Below are 19,011 nucleotides of genomic sequence, written 5' to 3'. Positions count from 1 at the left end.
CAGGGGAATGCAGGTGCCAGTGGTCTCAAGAAACTGATGTTTGAAAAGTGGGTTGTAGCGTGAGGTCTTGTTTATACAGATTAAAATCAACCACCAAAACCAAAATTTAAAATGTAAATAATAATAATAAAAAACCTCTAACAAGATGAGCACTCTAAATTTGCTCGCAGGATAAGTTGGCTGTGATAACACAGAAGTTGACTTTAATTGTAAGGCGTTCTTGGCCAGTTTTTTTGCTGACCCTTGCTGCTAGAAGGTGCAGAGATGGCAGGTTGAGTTCTGCTGAGTAGCTGCTTGTACCTCTGGGATGTTCCTCATGGCCCCAAGCACTAAGCATCTTCAGTCTTGCTATTTTTTATTTTATTTCCCCCAACCAGGAATGTCCAGAATTGTTTCTCCCCTTCCCTTTACAGGGGTTGCAAGGGAGTTGGCTGTGTGACTGTATTTGCAATATGTGCTATTTATTCTTACAGAATCAAGAATTTTTCCGTTTTGAAACAGAGTTGTCATTTGTAATTAACTTAAGTTTGTGAAAGCAACAAATACTGACGGTGTTTCCTCTTTTTGCAGGTTGCAGAGTCAGCATGTGTCTCTAGTACTTAAAAAGGTAAGCAGACAATATTTGCAAATGTATAGCGAGATCCCTTGTTTTCTGATTGATGCATTCAAATAATAACTCGGAGGAGAGCATTCATCTTAATCTATTTAAAGAGTTATTTAAAACTTTGTTATTTTATATATAACATTTATTTGCCTCGGTAGACTAAACCCCTTCAAAGATACTGGATCAATACAGTTTGAAAACAGAGAAAATATTGTTAAGAAGTATCTAACTGTATCAAGTTGATGTACTCGTTACAAAACATTGTTTACCCTCCTGATTGCAAATTTGTGTCCAATCCATGTAAATAAAATAAATACGCAAAGCTGGCATGTAGAAGGTTGAGAGCTTGCTGAGTGTTTGAGCTGAGCTTGGTATCTGCTTGCGGTGGGAAAGGGAGAAGTAAATCCAATTTGTAAGTCTGTCTTCTAATGCCAAACATCACCCAACCCGAGTGACTGGGTTTTTTTTCTATTTATAAAATAACTTCAAGATTTTTGAGACTTTTTTAACTTCCTTTCAAACCGTTTCAGATTTTTCGTTCAACAAGCTATTATTTTCCTTAGCAGCACTGAGTAGCTGCATCTGTTATCTGCATCTATTATGGTGAAATAGCTGCATCTAGTAGCTGCATCTATTATGGTGAAAGTACTAATGTTATTTACTGGGAGATCTAGGCTGCTCAGTTTTCTTCTCTGAATGGCTCCACTTTTTCCTTGGAAACATCTTAAACACATTTCTGACAGCCACGGATATTTGAGGATTTCTTCAGAAATAAGTTAAAAATTAGATGTTCAGACCTTGGAGTAAGCCACTGAGAAGGATACAGGCAAAGGATACAAAACTCCTTAATAAATACATGTTCCAAAATAGTTTCCTCTAGAATAAATATGCGAACATCGCCAGTTATTTCCAGAGCTGGGCTCTAGACATCCTGGTTCAAGGGAGCAATACATGTAAAATCAATTATTTATGTTATGTAACAGTAGATGGTGCTGTTGGAGTGGATTTAATCACCTGAGGAGTTGAACTGCAAATTGAGGCAGATGGTATCAGAGCTCTTGGGGTTCCTGTGTCCGGCCAGCGGCTTTGTTTTGAGATTTGCTGTGCTGAGCAAATACTTAGGCTGTAATTAGCCTATACAAATTCTAGCAGTTACTGCTATTGTATATTCAGTCTTGCTGCAGTACACAAAACTTGAAGGAAAACTTGCTGTTGGCCTCTAAAACCATCCTCATGCTTGACAAGTACCTGAATTGCATGTGGGGAAAAGATAAATCACTAAGAGTGTGTGGATATTTCTTCAGAGAGTGTATGAAGTAAGATGATAATAGTAGCCAAATCCGTAAGTAAATGAGATTTGCAAGGGTGTTTTTGGTGTGTAGAGATTTTCATGCAATATATTAAAAGAAAAATAGTAGTAGTGAGTTTCTTTTGTGTTGTGTGATACAAAACTCTATCTATCACAAGCCATAAATCCACAGAAACCTAGGCTGGCTTTGTGACGATGATCTAGGTGATAGAGGTGAGAATTGAGAAGCTACTGAACTTCTCCATCCGTCTTGCTGTGCAGCTTCTGGTCTCACGTGGGTTAGTTTTGATGGAGGACACCTCAATAATTTAGCGCATTCCTAATTCAGTGATATGAGCGAGCTGGAAGCGCTCGAGGTGTGCAGGTATGTAACCGAATTCACCCTGGGAATTGCTTTTTCTGTGGTGAGAAGGCAGTCCAGTTTCTCCTTGATGCCTCTGTGGATATCGAATTTGTGAAATACAAGATGTTACAGGATTCATTGCTTCCAAGGTACGCATTAAAGCTGGATGCCCTGTGTTTGTTCTGCCGTGTCCTGTTTGCATCCTCGCACTCAGCCTTTAACCTGCGCTGTTCCAGTCATGCAGACTTTGCAATATGTTTGCCAACACTGAAGATTGAATTTCATACATATAACAGGTTGCATATTTTGTATTTCCTAAAACTGTCGTCGATGTGCCAACTGCAAATGAGTGCAGTGTGTCACTGAGTTTCTCTCGCAAGTGCGTTGCGTATGTTCCTTATTCTGTAGTCAGGTTGTAGACACTTGATTTCTCTATTGCAAGATATCGTCCTTCAAGCTGAAATAATCTCAGATTCTCACAGCCCAGAGTCACTTTGCAGTGGTCAGTAGAGCAGGAGCTGTTCTGGAGAGGAGAGCTGCAGAGGAAAGTTGGTGTAAAGGCTGGAAAAATGACTCCTCCAAGTCCTGTGAGTGAAACCTCTAACAGCTGAGGGCAGATAAATTAAGCACTTTTGCATTTTCAATACCTAGTGTATTGCAACTCTTCCTCGAAGGGAAGGAGAAATACACATGGTTATGTATGTCTTTCTTGCCTGTGGTAAGAGCAAGGTGGTGAAAGTTTCAGCAGCTGGAAGAATTATGGTAAAGAGCTCAGTGGTTTCACAGTCTGCTTTCTTGCTTTTTTACGAAGTATGCGCTTTGCTCAAAGAAGCAAAATGAATTGTTATTCCTCTAAGAAGTGCTTTTTCTGTTTTTTCTCTCTGTGTATCAATGGTGCTTTTCCTCCAAGGCTGTGCAGATGTAGATATCTCACTCTCCTTGTCTGTTCCCCATCGCGCACAGCTCAATGCGGATTGAAATGTCAAACTTGGTCTGAAACCATTAATCAGCGAGGTGCAGAACTGCTAACTTCAGTCTTAAAATAGGGCTGGTCAGGTGGGAAAGTGATGGTAGGACTCATTTCCTCCTGAGCTTCTTGATGGTGGTCGACACGTGGTAGCATGACCATGGCATTGGTGGCTTGCTCCACTGTGGCAAGTTCTTCTTTTTAAATTGTGTAAAGTGAGCATGAATGGTCCAGTTGATAGTTCTTCATCTTCAGTGATCGCTGTTAATATTGATACTGAAATAGAACTTCAGCTCCTTTGAGATAAATGGGAAGTTCGCTGGCTTTGGTGAGTGAAGTACTGCTAATTTAAGATGCCAGTGGCAGTGTTTCTCCAAAAATGCCAGCCTGGCTAGTTGTCAAAATATGATGGTCTGTGTAAGTCATCTACTGGAGTTTATCCATGTTTGATCATGTGCTGTCTTCCAAAGAGCCAAGGGCTGCTATACTGAGAAATGAAGGTCTGAGAGCAGGTGGAGATGACTTGTCAGAGACATCTCCTTGATGTTTTCTGTCCTGCAAGGTTTAATCTGCAGGCAGGATTAACAGACAGCCGCTGAGCTGCAGGACCCACAAGATGAACATGTGTTCGTTTGGTTGCTCTAACTGGGGAAACAGGACAACGTCACAGCATCCAATAGTGTCACATGTTGCTGGTTTGTTTATAAAAAGGTTGGGAAATGCTACGGTTAACGCTGACATCGGGAAGTGTCTTGGTAAGACCCGGCATACAAACACTCATATGGAAAATGTGTGATTGAAACGTTCCTGTTTGAGATTTGCATATTTGTTCATTGCTGCTATTCACAACTATACTTTGTGCATTTCTAGGCAGTGTATTAAATACATAACTAAGAACACAAGAAACAATTACAAAGGATGCTGAAGTATCTTTGTTTCATGCACTAGGACGTATAAACATTTCCTTGCTTGTGTCACTCCTTGTTTCTGAGATATGTATAAGCCTGAAGCCCCAGCAAAGCATTGCCTTCCTTTTTAATAACAACAAAAATAAATTTGCCTTTCCCCACCCAGTAGCAAGGATGTCTTCGATATTGTCCTTTTAAGAAAACTGCCCTTCCTTGCCTCTTTCGCTTCCCGAAGGGTTAATTGTCACACGTGCCTCTCGCGGCGGATAGGGTCGAGCCCTGCGCTCCCACATCTTTGTTCATCGGACTGTGCGTCGGCGCATCCCGCGGCTCCAGGAACAGCCCTTGGCTGGTTGGAGAGAGCACCAGGAGACGCAGGGTAATCCTCCTTTTGGGAGGACACCCCTGCCTCGTTCGGAGGGGCTGGCGAGCGGGGCCGGCGCAGTGTCAGTGGGTTCATGGCATCTGTTCCAGCCGCAACTCTCAGCATGGGGACCCTGGGGACCCCGGCCAGCGTGGCCCTGCGGCGCTGCAGACGGCGGCGGAAGAAGCGATCGGAGCGGAAAGGTAGCGTTTGAATTGCCGGTTGGTCAAAACAAAGGACTGGGCGGGGGGTGTACGTGTAGAAGTTGACGGGTGAGGTTCAAACCTTCATTGCTAAATGCAAATTCGGTGTTTTCTGTTTGGGTTTATAGAGTAAAAGATTTTGAACAGAATCCTTCAACATCTCTCAACGTTTTATTTAATTTAGCTTTCAAAGTTTCATGTTCAACAAATATGAAATGTCTCTAAAGCTGCAGCTTTCCGACTGCTACTCCCTTCTAATAACAGTTTTTGTTTCATCTGTCAGGTTATGACTTTTTGCATACATGCCATTCTCTGTTAACTTAAAACATTGGGTAGCCGCTAAATTTTCCTTTTAAGGTATATCTAGTTTTTCCTCGATTATGAGGTTAAACCAAGATATCTGTTCAAAGGGACCTTCACAACTTTTTTGTTGTGTGCAGTGAATACACAGAATATTCAAACTGAAGAAATGCAAGTTGTATCTCTCTTTGCACTCATGTAGTGTGCATTTGCTATAGCAAACATTTAGTTAAAAATCTTTAAAATAGTCTCTTGGAGAGATAAAAGCAAGTAGCATTGTGTTGACTAGTACATTTTGAAACACTTCTGGTGTTCTTCCCGTCTTTGGAAATGCTCTATGAGAAACAGAGACTTCAGGAGAGAGTTAAAAGCGTGAATTTACTGTATTTCTCTGTGGCCCCACTTCAATCAGCATACATTTAGATGTTGATGTCCTGTTTGACATGGCTGGCATGGAACGCCTTTAGGAAAGGAAAGTGTTTTGCAGTGCTGCTTGTAGTCCGAATATCGCAGAATCACTTGGCTTGGTGAGTGCACTTAGCCAACAGCTGGACTCCGGATTGTCACCCCATGTCAAAAGCAAAAATGCCCTTTGCTACACCAGCGTAGTAAAGTCGAAACCTGGGTTTATTGTAGCAGTACACCTGAGAAAAAAAAGTTTGTGCAGCCAAGGAGCAGGCTTGCTCTGCAGTCTGTTCCACACATAGAATGTGTATGCACTGACCCAAATCACTTAACTAACAGTATGTTGATTACTCTTTATTGTTATTTCTGAACGCTCTGTAAATTTCTGAGCATCAACTAAGCTTTTTTCCTTTATTTGTACCTTTTTTTTCCCCCTCCAAACTTAGTTTTTCCAGTGGTCTCAAAGGGTGTTACTCCAGTTGTGTCCCTTGTTCCAGAGCAGGATTTTAGGAATAAAACTCATGAGTTTGCTCACACCTGTTGTCCAGATGTCTGTTGCTAAATGGATTATTTACAGGCAATGAATTAATTTATTCTTGCAGTTTTGCTGCATTATGAAACCTGCTCGAATAAGAATTTGGAAGGTCAAAGAAGTTGAAAACATTGTTCCTTCTCCTAAGTGAAATGATAACTGAATTATTAATGATTTCAGAAGTAATCAAGCACGCCTTGGCAAGAGAGAAAACTCCATCCTATATGAGCAGCCTGGGTTCGGGGTCCTTTTTCTGGAAAAGATCTACCCCCAGTTTTTGAAAGCGTACATGGGCACTATTTTCTTTTGAAGGGCTTTTGAAAAAATAACATATATATTTTTTTAATTACCTAATCCGTGTACCTCTGTAAATCAGGTGAAAAAATAATAATAAAAAATACATAGACTACAGTGGGAGCAAGTTTGGAAGATTAGTTTCCTAATTAATATCTATACAAAGAGTGCTGAAAAGTTCATTCTCCCTGCCCCAGCTGAGTGCTGTCTCCTATGTGTTATATGTACTGCGTGAATGTCATTTGCTAGCAAAAGTAGATGTTATTTGGACTTCATTATTAAGTACAATCTGTTCAAGGTATTTTTTTACTTTAAGAGGGTGGTTAATCAGAAGTTAGTTGTAATGGAAATCAGTGGTGTTTTACTTTATGAAATGCACAGTGTTCTTGCTGTAGTGATGCACTTGGGATAGGGGAGTTGTGAAAAATACAGATCTTCCCAGCGTAGCTTCCAACCCGAGGTGCTCTAAGAGACCTCAGGTGTACTCTACTCCTTGCTTTGGGTGTCAAAGTCAAATCTTAGCCTTGGTAGGACGGTTTTAGAGTAAGGTCAGTCTAGATCAGCTCAGCAGTTGTTTGCCAAGCAGAGTGAGGAGCCTGTGGTTGCTTGTGGAGTCCACGAACCAAGAATCTGCCTCTGTTGGTGTACTAAATTATTATATATATGTTAGTAGTTCTTTTTCTAGCTCTCCCCATCCTGGGAAAATGTGTGTGCGCGTGGCTTTGCATGCCGCAGGAATTGCGCTGTTGAGTTGAAATGCAGCAGTGTCAAGAATATATTTAGCCTCTTAACTCTTAAACAAATCTGGTTAAACCTCAAAAGGATGCGAATGCTTCATTAGAAAACGTGGACAGACGACTCGGTGGCGTTTGGCTGCGTTATTTATTCCTCTAACATCACATCTCTTATGTGCCTTACAGCTCTTGTGTAAACTGTCCTCCTTCCCATCTGTTTATCTTAATAGATGCTTCCAAAATCTGTTTAGTGTATTTATTTAAATAATTAAAAAATATATATATCTGTGTGAATTCTATTTCTTATCAAATTCAGTAATGCCGCCAACAGTCTACATTAATCTATACAAATATTGATGCACCCGGGGTTCCTGTTTACCTCTGCTTTTAGCAGGCAGGGTCTTGCTTTTCCTCTGCTTTAGGGAGGGGGGCCGTGGTGCTGAGCCCAGAGCGATAACCCGGCTCATTGTGAGGGTTTATCTCTGGGATGGTAGCATTTCTCATATCTGGCTGGGCTCAGGTAGCTTGCTGACGACCTCTGTAATCATTAAAAAAGTTAATTGTCCAAGTCTTTCGTCCTTGAGAACTCCATGGTGCTGCAGGAGTAACTGGAGCCAGTTGGATGTGCTAAATAAGGTGATGATTATTTACAAGTCCTGTTGATTGCAGTCAACTAATATCCTTCTGTTACACTGGAGTTGTGCTGATGCTATATAATGCAAATGTGTCAGTACAGTAAAATGTTTCCTTAGCAGCTCTAGTACTTCAGTAGGAGCAGGAGTTTTGAAAACCGGGTTAGGACAGTGATGGCACTTCATCTGGGCTGTGAGGGGTGGACAGCACTGGAAATCACCCTTCTGAGGGTGATAAATCAGAAGGAGAGAGAACCTCTTCCTATTTTTCTTCTACTTCAGGCTTGGGCCTGGTGCTTGCATCAGCTCTCACTCTCCCAAAATCTGTCTGGCCTGGCACAGTGATAATTGCATTTGACTTTGGTCACAGATAAGAATTTCCCAGCTACCTGCTCAAGCTTTTGATGTTTATTTAGTTGGGTGTATGTGCTGGTGGTAGTACAGGCTTTTTAAACCTCATGTGAGGCTACCTGTGGTCTTCAGGAACACCTTGACTACCTAAAGCTTTTAAAGCACTTTGTTGTCTCGGGAGTATTTTGTTTTACTGTTTATAAGCATTGGAATACATAATTATTAAAAGAATTTTTCCTCAAAATGAAAATTAATTTTTCAACAACCTTCCAGGTCCCTTCTCTAATAATTAATGTACTTCCCACAAAAATTTATTCTGAACTGATGCTCACAAGCTTGGAAAAACCTATAAATATGCTTTGGTTTCAATTAATAGTTAAAAATATTATTTATCACTTTGTGTTTGTTGTCTTTGCTAATCAGTTCAAGGCAAAGTGCATTAAGTTTTCGCATTCGCTTCAGTTGTATGTTTTAAAACCCCAAATGTTGTTCGTAAGTGCGTACAGTTTATGTATGATGTACTGTATCCACGTGTACAATGGGTAGTTTGAAAACCAGCAAGCATCCCTTGCCCGAATTCAGCACAATATGCTGGTAACACTTTGGAGACGCTGGAGTTTGATTCTGATTCTAAAATGCCTCATTGGTCCATGCCTGGTTGTCATGAAACGTGCATTGTCACAATAAAACTGGAGCCCGCAAGAAAATGCCACCTGTCATAGACACACGTTTTAAACTTTTCTGGCATAGCTGGATTTTAAATCTATGTTGGCTGTGGTATGTGAGCTGTGTATCAGATACACAGAACGAGTGTTGCTGTTTCTGTTACTGCAGAGAAGTGTTTCATCTGCCATACGTAACTGTGCTTACTACTGTCCATAATATACTTTATCTGGTTGATGGCAATATTAGTATGCCAAGAGCTGCGGCCTTATTGATAGTACAGAGTTAATTATGATTGGAATCGGGCTTTCTCTATGCTAATAGGAAAGCAAATTTAAGCGGCTTTTATAGAGCAAATAAAAGTAGCCCGTTTAGCAGAAGTTCTGCTCGAATTTCTAATCTCCTTAAGGGAAAAAGGCTTATGTGATTTACATGATCCTCTCCCCTCTCTCTGTCCATCTGATTTAGTGAGGACGGTGACCAGGTGTGCGAGATGCCCAAGTTGGCACTGCTGCAGTGGAACCAGGGCGCACTTTGTGCTTAAAAATGGATGAACAAGTATTTCTATTATTGGTTGGTTATTGCTGGCACTTGTGTACTTGCCATTGCTGCTCTAGCCCCGGTGACTCTTCTCTGGCTTTTCTGACTCCTAAACTCTATCTAAAGGGAAGAGCGATTGAGGTGATTTGTTTGTTTTACTCCACTTGGTAAAACATGCTGGTTTATGGCAACTGGAGTTGCTGGTCTGTTTGTTCCCCCATTATTGCACTGGGACAGATGCTGTCACGAGATGGGGACTCTGCCAGGGGCCTGAAGCAAAGTAGCCAGAGTTGTGGCTGCTGGAGCCTGCGGCTGGGATAAAACACAGTGGGAAACCCTGCATCCCCCTCAGGTCATTAGGTTTCAAAATATTCAACATTGGCAGCTGGATGAGAGACACAAATGTGTGTGCTTAATGAGGGAAGGGCAAAACTTTATGTAATAGAGCAAATCCTTTAGGAAATGGCCTCGAGTTGTGCCAGGGGAGGCTTAGATTCGCTATTAGGAAGAAATTCTTCACGCAAAGAGTTGTCAGGCATTGGAACAGGCTGCCCAGGGCAGTGGTGGAGTCACCATCCCTGGAGGGGTTTAAAAGGTGTTTAGACGAGGTTCTTAGGGACATGGTTTAGTGCTAGAGTTGGGTTATGGTTGGACTTGATGATCCTGAGGGTCTCTTCCTACTGAAATGATTCTATGATTCTATAATTGTGCCAGCTCGTATGGCAGCATGAAGCCAAACAGCATCTTTTATGCCACTCACCTTCTAGCATTCCCAGTTCTTTTGAAGGCACGAGGGCTCGGATGAGGAATAGCCCACCTAAAGTACATCAGCGGTCCTCTGATGCTGAAGGGGTTTGCACTGGGGTTGGAGCTGTCTGTGCTGTATCAGGCAAGGCACGAGCATCTCAGGAGGTGAAGCCTTTCACTGTTAGTGGTGTGGGAGGAATCAGAAATGGCACATTAAGCGCTGTCGTGAGGTCACCAACATGACGTGAGCTCACAGACCCGCTCCTGGGGAGCAGCTTCTAGGACCATTGGGCAGCGCAGCAAGAGCGAGCTTTGGATTTGAGACGATGGTGTTGATGCTTTCCAGGTACTTACAGGGGGCTCGTTCCTGGGGTGGCCACGCTCGCACCAGAACCTGGTGGGACAGTTGTGGCTGATGTCTTTGTGACATGAAGTTCACATTGGTCTTGCAGCCGTATGGAAGGTGAAGCTGGGTGTGAAGAGCACACAAGTTTTCTGCAAGGTGAAAGGGATGGAGGAAGGAGAACAACCCATGTGCTCAGGCTGGAAGCAATTTGAATATGCACGTGTTACCTGGAGAATGGGATTTGTTCCAGACCAGCAGAGAAGTTGTAGTACACAAGGTGAACAATGACAGGGACATGGAAGAGAGATTGCCACCAAAACACATAGTTTACCTAAAGCTATGATGCATTTACTATGGAGTTTACATAGTCATTTTGTACATAATCTGTGGATTTTAAATAAAATTGTGGAAATTCTGCGATTTGTTGTAGGTGCTTGTGGGAGTCTCAGAACTAGTGTGTGTGACTCAAGTGTTTTAGCTCTGTGCCCCTTGAAATGTCGCGCTGCTGGTGACAAAGTTAGCGGGGAGTTTACTGCTTGTCTGCCTTGCCATGTTGTGATGATCTGATGGAGTTTACACGGTCTGGCTAGTGGGGAATCTGAACATATTCACTGGGCTCAGAAGTGTGGTTTTGCCTTTTTTTGGTCACTGCTTCTCCTCGTTTGTGCACAGTCCTCTTAGTGATTTAAATCGCTGTCTTCTCCAGACAGGGTTGGGGAGCGAACAGGAATCGTTTTGTGTCAGCAAAGATGCTTGTTCAGCTCACAAACTGGGCTGATCATACATGGGTGGTGGTGGTGGTAGGAGATTCAGGATATCTGCGGGCATACGGGGTTTGTTTTTGAAACAGTGACAAACATTGCGATCCATTTCTTTCTCATTCTGCTGTTAGAGGCTTAGCATTATTTAGTGTAATGATTGCTGAGGGCACATTTTACATTTTCAGTGTGGGCTGCTGAGCTCCTGCTGTGTGAATTAAGCTGTAAAGATTGCGAATAGTAGCGTGCTGAGGATTTGTTTAGTTGAAGATCAACAGATTTCATTGTTTCGAATTACTGAATAACAATATTTAACATGCATGTTAAAATTGCAAACATAAACATTTATATGTGTATTTTAATGCCATTCTTCATTTCTCAGTATCTGATATTTTTGGACTACAAGTTTCTCGATGTTTCCGATGTACGTGTTTAACGATTACGTTTTAATCACTTATATGGCAGTGGCTGCAGTTTTGCAAAAACCTGGTTTTGAAGTGATAGTTTCACTGGGTAAGTCCTGCAAAAACCAGTCCTGAAACCATCTCCTAGCAGATTCTTGAATGGATTTGTGTGTGTGTGTGGTGTTTTACTTTCTTTTTATGTTAGCAAAGATAAAACCAAACTGACTTAAAGAGCAAAATGGAACAATGCGTTTCACTGTGTTTGATGTTTAGACTTGGGATTTCTACCATGCTTTGCATGAAGTGTCTCCTGAAATAATAAAGAGGGGTGGAATGGCTGGTTTCTTCTTACACAACTTGGTAACTACATATTATGCGCTTGGATTACTGCAGTGTGCAGTCTGTGCATTAAGAACAATATGAGTGCAAAGTTCTGCGTATTGTTTGCTAGCAAAAATTTTAATGTAGAGTGGAATTAAAGGTAGGTTTTTCCCACAAGACGTGGGGAGAGAGATGGGAAGAAATTCACTGTTACAAGCATTTGGCTCTGTTCAAATGAGCAGTGATTTTATCGTCTACACCTTATCAAGTGACCATGTTGGTTTATATGGTTCTTGTCGATAACTTTTGACTGTCTTGTGCTGAATCGGGTATCGCTTGTTCTACCGAGTCCTCGTTATCCTGAACGCTTACTCCGAATTGTCCATGCAACTGCTCACTTTTAAGATATGTGCAGTGTAAGTGAAATGTCCATGGATAATTAGAATTGATAGTGTCTGTGGTAAAAGTTAAGCTAAGTAAAAGGCTGAAACTCTACTGGGAGATAATTGCAGTATTAGAAATAACAGAAGGTTGCCCTGTGATTTCTGCGGACTATTCATAATAGGTTTGGAGTAGGATCAAAGACTCACTTAATAGTAGGACTTAAATCTTAATTTAATCTGATTGTCAGCAAAAGCATCAATGTTTACAGATGTTACACAAGACTAGATTATCACAGAACAGTATTGTGTTTATACCGGACTTTACTCTCTTCAGGTACTTTTCAAACATTTAATTGTGATAAAAAATCAGCAGAAAATGCATTCTATTAAAAAAAATCTCACAATGCAGAACATGCAAAGTGCACCGCTTAGTTACTGAAGCTTCAGAAAAGGTAAGAGAGAGATGCACAAAATTCAACAGATTGGCAGGTACAGAGCAAATTTCCACAGTTTGATCCACTGTTAATGCTCCACTATTTCTTCACTGTAATAATGGATGTTTTGTTAAAAGTGTAAATCCTTGCATGGTTTGGGGGTTCAGTGTTCCCTGTGGGAGCATCATCACATTATAAGATTGGAGCAATTACCTAAAAAGCAACAGATACTATGCAATTGATTAGTTTTCAGGAAAAAAATAAACTGGAATACATTTAAAAAAACCCCAAAACTCAAACAAAACCCATCACCCTTAAATTAGTGCTTTTGATTTGGGCAAAATTGTTATCTTCTTTCAAACCAGATGCTAGGCAGGTTATGTTTTTGGTGTGTTAAATGCTTATATTCACCTTTAGATCAATCTCAGTTGATGAAAGTCCCTGTGGTTAATAAAATGTATTTCCCCACAGCCAGATAACCTACATGTAATATCGTCTGGACGTTTCTGCCAATAAGAAAGTTCATGTGCAGGAGAGGGGGTTACGTGAGCCGCTTTGTCCTTCGCCTGAGATGGGGCCACATCTTTCAGTTGCTGGTGATCATCTCAGTCTTAGGAGGGATTGGAGTCGGGATTTAACCAAACCAAACATCACATATCAGCTACAGAAATAGGCACTTCGGAGAATTACTATGTGAAAATCGAACAAAACCCCTGGACAGCCCAAAGCAAAGCCAGGTTGCTGATTTTTAAAGGAGATTTAATGCTTTACCTTGTATGTCAGTACCTTAAAGCTTAAATATTCTGCTCTCTGTTTTCCAGACAGAAGCAGTCTCCGCCAGCCAAGAAACCAGCAAAAATATTTCACCATGGATGTAGACGATGAAGAAAACATGAGTAAGATGTGCTTATTTACACAGTAATAAGCTATGTGATCATTTCTGAAGGTGACTTTTTCTCATGAGCACAGGGATGACTGCGAAGAAACTTGAGAAGTACAAATTTATATGTTTTGAAATATGGTATAGAAGAATGAATCTCAGCTTTTTGCATTAAATGATTTCAATACATATGGTTATATGCTAGTCTAGTTATACCTTGTGTCGCATATTTTTCTTCCAACAACTGACTAATTACACAAAATATTTTCCTACTAGTGCTAGGAGTTAGGGACTGGTCAGGAGGGAGAGGCGAGACCAAGGAGATGGAGTCAAAGTGGATAAAATAAATGGGGGAAGGAAAAGCAAAAGGAGGAGCTGGAAGAGCTCCCACAGATCTTGTGTGGCTGATTATTCTCATTAGGTGCTGATGGTTCCAGCCCTGAGCTACTGAATTACTAAAATGTGTTTAAGCACAGAAAGTCAAACATAGTGATCATCCTGATGCATCCACTGGTCAAGTGTTGCAAGGCTGCAGATTCTGTGGTATAATTAAGGTCTGATAACTTGCGGAGAAAAGTGTTCTCATTAAAACATTATAAAAATATTTTTACTATTTTATTGACCTTTCAACTATATATAAATATGTATATTTTTGTGAGAGAAATGTTCCGTTGCCACTATGCTCATGTGCTGTGCCCGACTGTAAATACTTGTGTATGATAAAATAACAAACGTGCTTATTTTTCCCCTAAGTGACAATGGCAAAACAAGACATCCCTGGCAAAGCCCAGCGGTGCCGAAGGGTTGTAGTTCAGTCTGAAGGTGTCACGGAACGTTTTTAATGAGAGATAAAGAAGCCAGATTATTGTGGTTAGGAAAAAACCAACCTCAAAACCCTAAAAATATTAACTGCACTAGAATGCATCTTTTTTTATTTGACTGAAACAGTGAAATCAACTGGAATATGCTGGCTAACACTTTCTATTCTTTGGTGTAAGCAAAGTTACTTCAGACGGGTGCTTTGGCTATTTCTAGAAGTGATCTCCCTGAGTGAGTGTTCAATAAAGTAACAGCTGTAACTGCATAATTCACATAAGTGGGGGTTTGTTGTTTTTTTTTTGTTTGGGTGCTTTTTAGTTTTTTTGCACCTTTTGGGTAAAAATCCCATTATCTCAATAAGGACTATATCTGAGTCTTCCTAAGATGAAGAAAATATTACCTATTTGCAGGGGCATTCTGGAAGTGTCCTTAAGCAAAACACTCAGGTTTTGTGTGCTCCTGGTTTGTATGGTTGTGTTGGTGGTGGTTTGGTTTTTGTGGGTTTTTTTTTGTTTGTTTGTGTGTGTTTTTATTATCTTTGGGTTTTTTGGTGTATGTATTATTGCACCAATATGCAAAAACCATTAATAGAACTCACTGCCTGGACAGGAGGCTGGCTCCATGGGGTCGGTACAGGTTCGGGGCATGCATTTTATAATCAGAGCTGCCTCGCAAAAGTACATTTTGAGATGTCATATGTACCATGTATTTGAAAGGAAGCTACAGATAACAATGGCTACTTGGATGAGCCTGTTTAATAGAAGGTGCAAGAAGACCTTCCTGCGTCTGTACGTCCACACAAACATCATGAATTTGAAATGTTAAATCATCAGATTTGCCGGGGAGAAATCAAAGTTCAAACTCTGAAGTTCTTCCCCTTGATTCATGCAGATTTTTTTGTTGTAAAAATTTTTATCTTTCTGTATTTTTATCTCTCTTTAAGCTTGTGAAATACGATATCAGAAGTTGCCAATTAAATGTTTTATTATTTTATGTAACTCCTTTTTGGGGAGGTATCTTACAGGAAAGGGAGGTGGGTAAATGCAGTGTTTGTAGCTTGCAGTTGCATAACTAGAATTGCTCTGCAGAAACCGGAATTAAGTGTATTGGTTTGGCTGAAATGTGAGATAGCAATGAGGTTACATTAATGTCCCTGAGAAAACACAGTATTTCGGAGTTCAGGTTTTAAGTTCTTCTTCCTTTATCCATTGAACATAGGGAAGATGTTACAAGAGACTTTGGGAAAAACTTGATTTATTTATTTTTAGAATGTTTTTATTTGATTTTCTGTTGCTTTGCATGGAGGGTATGTCTGCAGCACTGTGAACACCCCAGAAATGTGTGCTGGAAGCCCACCTGCCTATTATCTCAGCATCAAAAATAAACCATTTGCGAGGTGCAAATTCACACTTAGGTGTCCTTATCAATGACCTTACAGGCAAGGGAGAAGTGGAGCATTTTGCAGGATGCTTGGGACACTGCCATGTGGCTGTCGTGACCTTTCTCTTTGGTTGTTTTCCCTCTTTCTCTAAAAAGATGCTTACATGTGGTGAATGTTTTTTGGAGGTTTTTTTTTCCCCTGGATGTTTTTTATGAAAAAAATGACTTCTTTAGAATTTCCCCAGGCTGGTAAATGAGAGAAGCAGTATAACAGATAGCAAGAAACATCTTTTGGTTCAGCTGAGAGTCATCTAAATGTAATTAAGTGTGCTCCAGATCAAACAGAGCAGGGAGAGTGTCATCTCTTGGCAAGCAGGTAATGGAAATTCCCCAATGGATAAAGCATCTTAATTACAGACACTTTTTAATGACAGGGAGTAAAAGCAAAAAACAAACCAGTTCACTCAGGTGGGAAATTTCTTTACTACCATGAAAATTTCCTATGCCCTTTTCTTTTGAGCATTCTCGGGTTTGTAAGCCTCTCAAACAACATTTCAGGAGCAGGACTTTCCTTCCGCTGAAGATGCTGTCAGCTGTGATTTTTACCAAGGCAGCTTCCACAGATGTCAGTGAAATCTCCACGCAAAGCTGCCAGCTATTTTTAGTGAGTAGCAAATAAGCTGCTCTTACAAAAAGTATCTTGTTCTTAAATCATGGGCAGTATTAATGTTTAAGAAAACCTGATCCTGTTATCAAGTGTTTATGTCTGTATTAATGCTGCTTTAACGTGTTCAATACACAGCAGCCACGATGGGCCTCAGAGGGCTCTCTAAAGCATTTGTTACTTGAGAACTGAAAAACTGGAAAACGCGTAGGCTTGCAAGTATATTTAAAATCTAGGATTAAGCTGTTTTTAAACCTCTTGATTTTGGGGCACGTTAGGAGATCCATTAAGACTGTGTAACCTTTCTGAGGCAAGATATTTGATGTTAACATGTAAACATTTAATAAAAAAGAAAAAGGGATAATGAAGAGCCTCTATTACTGAACACAGACACTTTTTTATAATTCAAATGATATTTTTTTATCCTGCCAGCTCTCTCCTATGTTTTATGCTTTCTAATAGTGTTTTAACATTCACAGTTTTTATTTTCCTGCCTTACTTTAGCTGTGATGCTGACAGCACAAGGCTTAATACTAGTTTCAAAATCAGACCAATAGACTCTGAAATAATCTAAGCTGTTTTTTAGAATGTGCATGGAGTGGTTGTCCACGTCTGCCATGACCTCTGCTTTAGAGCAACAAGATTTTGCTCCCAGCTTGAGCTGTGATAGGATCCTGAATCAGCCAGAGCTTTTGGGGGGTAAAGATGAGTGAGGGGCTCCCCAGAGTCTTAGAGTCTCAGCTTCTCTAAGGGGGTGAGATGCTTTGAAGAGGGAGAGGCTGGGCTGGAGGAGTTACTCTGTGTCTGAATATGGACAAGATTAAAGGAGGTGGCTTCTCTGACTTTAACAGGTGGTGGTAGCTAATCTTGAGTAATCTGTCAGCTCTTCTCCAGCCCTAAGGTAATGAGGAGACCTCAGCACTGCTGGGCAGGACACACTAAAGGACCAAAAGCTGATCTTCACCCTCAGCCTGAGAAACAGTTGCTCTTTCTTGCAGTCTGGTGATTCTGTGCCTTGAAACAAACCTGAGTCCTTCTGCTTGGCATGGAAAGTCTTTTTCTTTCTATCACCTACAAAGCCGAGATTCGCATCGCCTCCCCAATGCAGAAACTCACCTGCCTTCATGGTTTGACCCAGGCTGCTCGTACTCGCTGCTTGCTTTCTCTCCTAGTTTCTCCCACCCTGCATGTTCTCCAAAGCTAGCAAGCCTGGGAGCTCTCAGGCAAGGAGTAGTTTTCTTCCCTTCTTTCTCATTGAGACGAGGTAAGTGTGCAAGTTTGTTTCCTGCGTCCTACAAGTCCCCTCTCTCTGTCATGGCATCGTTTCCCCTGGATGGATTAAGAAATTCCATCAGCTGCCATACATACATTGTAAAAGTTATCATCTTTACATTCAACTGGACTACGTTCAACTCTTGTTTTCCTTCCATGGTTTCCACAGGCCCTGGTAGTAGTTTTCATATAGAAAGAAAGGTAAAAACAGAGGCCGTTAATTAGTGTCAATGAAACTATTTGTGTTTAGCCCAAAAGTCATATTGTCTGATAGCAAATTCCTGGTGCCACTAATAAGAGCAATGTTCCAGAAATGGTGTTTTAGATGATGTGTAATTTTGGAGATTACAGCTTCGGGTAAGAAACTCACTGTAAGGAAAGATTTAAAAATTCACTCTCTCCCTAGATGCCTTTACCATATATATATATATGTATATATAAAAATATATGTATCTGCCTGAGCACTGTGTATTGACAATTGCAGCCCTATAGTACACATTCTGCAGGCAATATAAGTTGTGGCTGAACGTTACAAGAGATACTTTATGAAACGTAGCGATTTCTAGCAATGAAATGCTTCAGAATATTTAGTGTTTCATTCCTGACCAAATTTAATTCACTGGAATTTAATGTTCAGTACTGTACAATTCTTTGTTGTGCTACTGTGATTTAACAAAATGTGTTCCTACCTTGGCTTTTTCTTTTGATCTTTTTTGTCTTCTTTTTTTTTCTCTTTGAGCACCGAAAGGAGTAACCTATCGAGCTTTTGCTGGAGGATGTTATAAATGAAAATTTAGTAACCATTCCATCAGCTTTGTAACCTGGGTGAAGTGATGTGTGCGCGGCAGGGGACTCTTAGGGAAGACTTAAAGTGTGGCTGAACTTGTTACTGTGAAAAACACTTCCACCTTGGTTTGCTCTCATTTCACTTAGTATTGATCACCTAGTGTCGGTGTAGATGTGATATAGACATTCTGAAATTTTGGAACAGAAGAGATAGAAACGCTTGACCTAGTAAATTTACCTTTTCATTCACAAACACCAATATAAAGCAGAAATAATTAAGTTCCTTAGTTTCTTTATCAGGATAAAAATGATATCTTTGCAAATATAATTCTTTAAATATACCTCTGATGTATCATTACCCCAACTTTCTACTTTAGAAAATAAATCATTAAATTAATAAAGTCTTTCCCCCCCCTCATTAAAATGTCATCATTGTGATTGCACAGATTTTTTTCACACTTCTTTATTCTGCAAAGTCTAAAGAGTTATTTGTAGTCTTAAGATCTTTATGGTGATTTTTGGGTTTGTATCTCTGTGACAGCAGTTTTCTTACTGTGCAAGGAATTACAGAATAGCTTGTAAATGATAAATATAGGGTTTCTTAATAGAAAAGCATGAAGAAGAATTGAATTAGGAGAATATGGAACAGCTAAAGAGAAACAAAAGCA

At 40.5% G+C, this 19,011-nt stretch overlaps 1 protein-coding gene across 3 annotated transcripts in view; it reads left to right on the top strand.

Moving 5' to 3' along the window:
• ADARB1 (adenosine deaminase RNA specific B1) overlaps positions 1 to 19,011 on the top strand; it is a 61,374-nt gene that overhangs the window by 14,469 nt on the left and 27,894 nt on the right. Inside the window, exons 2-3 of one of the 3 annotated variants that reach the window (XM_065841339.2) lie at positions 571 to 607; positions 13,364 to 13,438. In XM_065841339.2, coding sequence (XP_065697411.1) covers positions 13,411 to 13,438 — 28 coding nt within the window. In that variant the 5' untranslated portion in view covers positions 571 to 607; positions 13,364 to 13,410. Of the gene's footprint in view, positions 1 to 570; positions 608 to 4,450; positions 4,699 to 13,013; positions 13,280 to 13,363; positions 13,439 to 19,011 lie in introns of those variants that run through there. The other 2 variants (XM_071811402.1, XM_071811403.1) reach the window with 2 other exon arrangements.

This window comes from Patagioenas fasciata, chromosome 7 (assembly GCF_037038585.1).
Source record: "Patagioenas fasciata isolate bPatFas1 chromosome 7, bPatFas1.hap1, whole genome shotgun sequence".
Classification (NCBI taxonomy): Eukaryota; Metazoa; Chordata; class Aves; order Columbiformes; family Columbidae; genus Patagioenas; species Patagioenas fasciata.
Note: the sequence above shows the minus strand (reverse complement) of the source record. Positions and strands in the feature narration are given on the sequence as shown.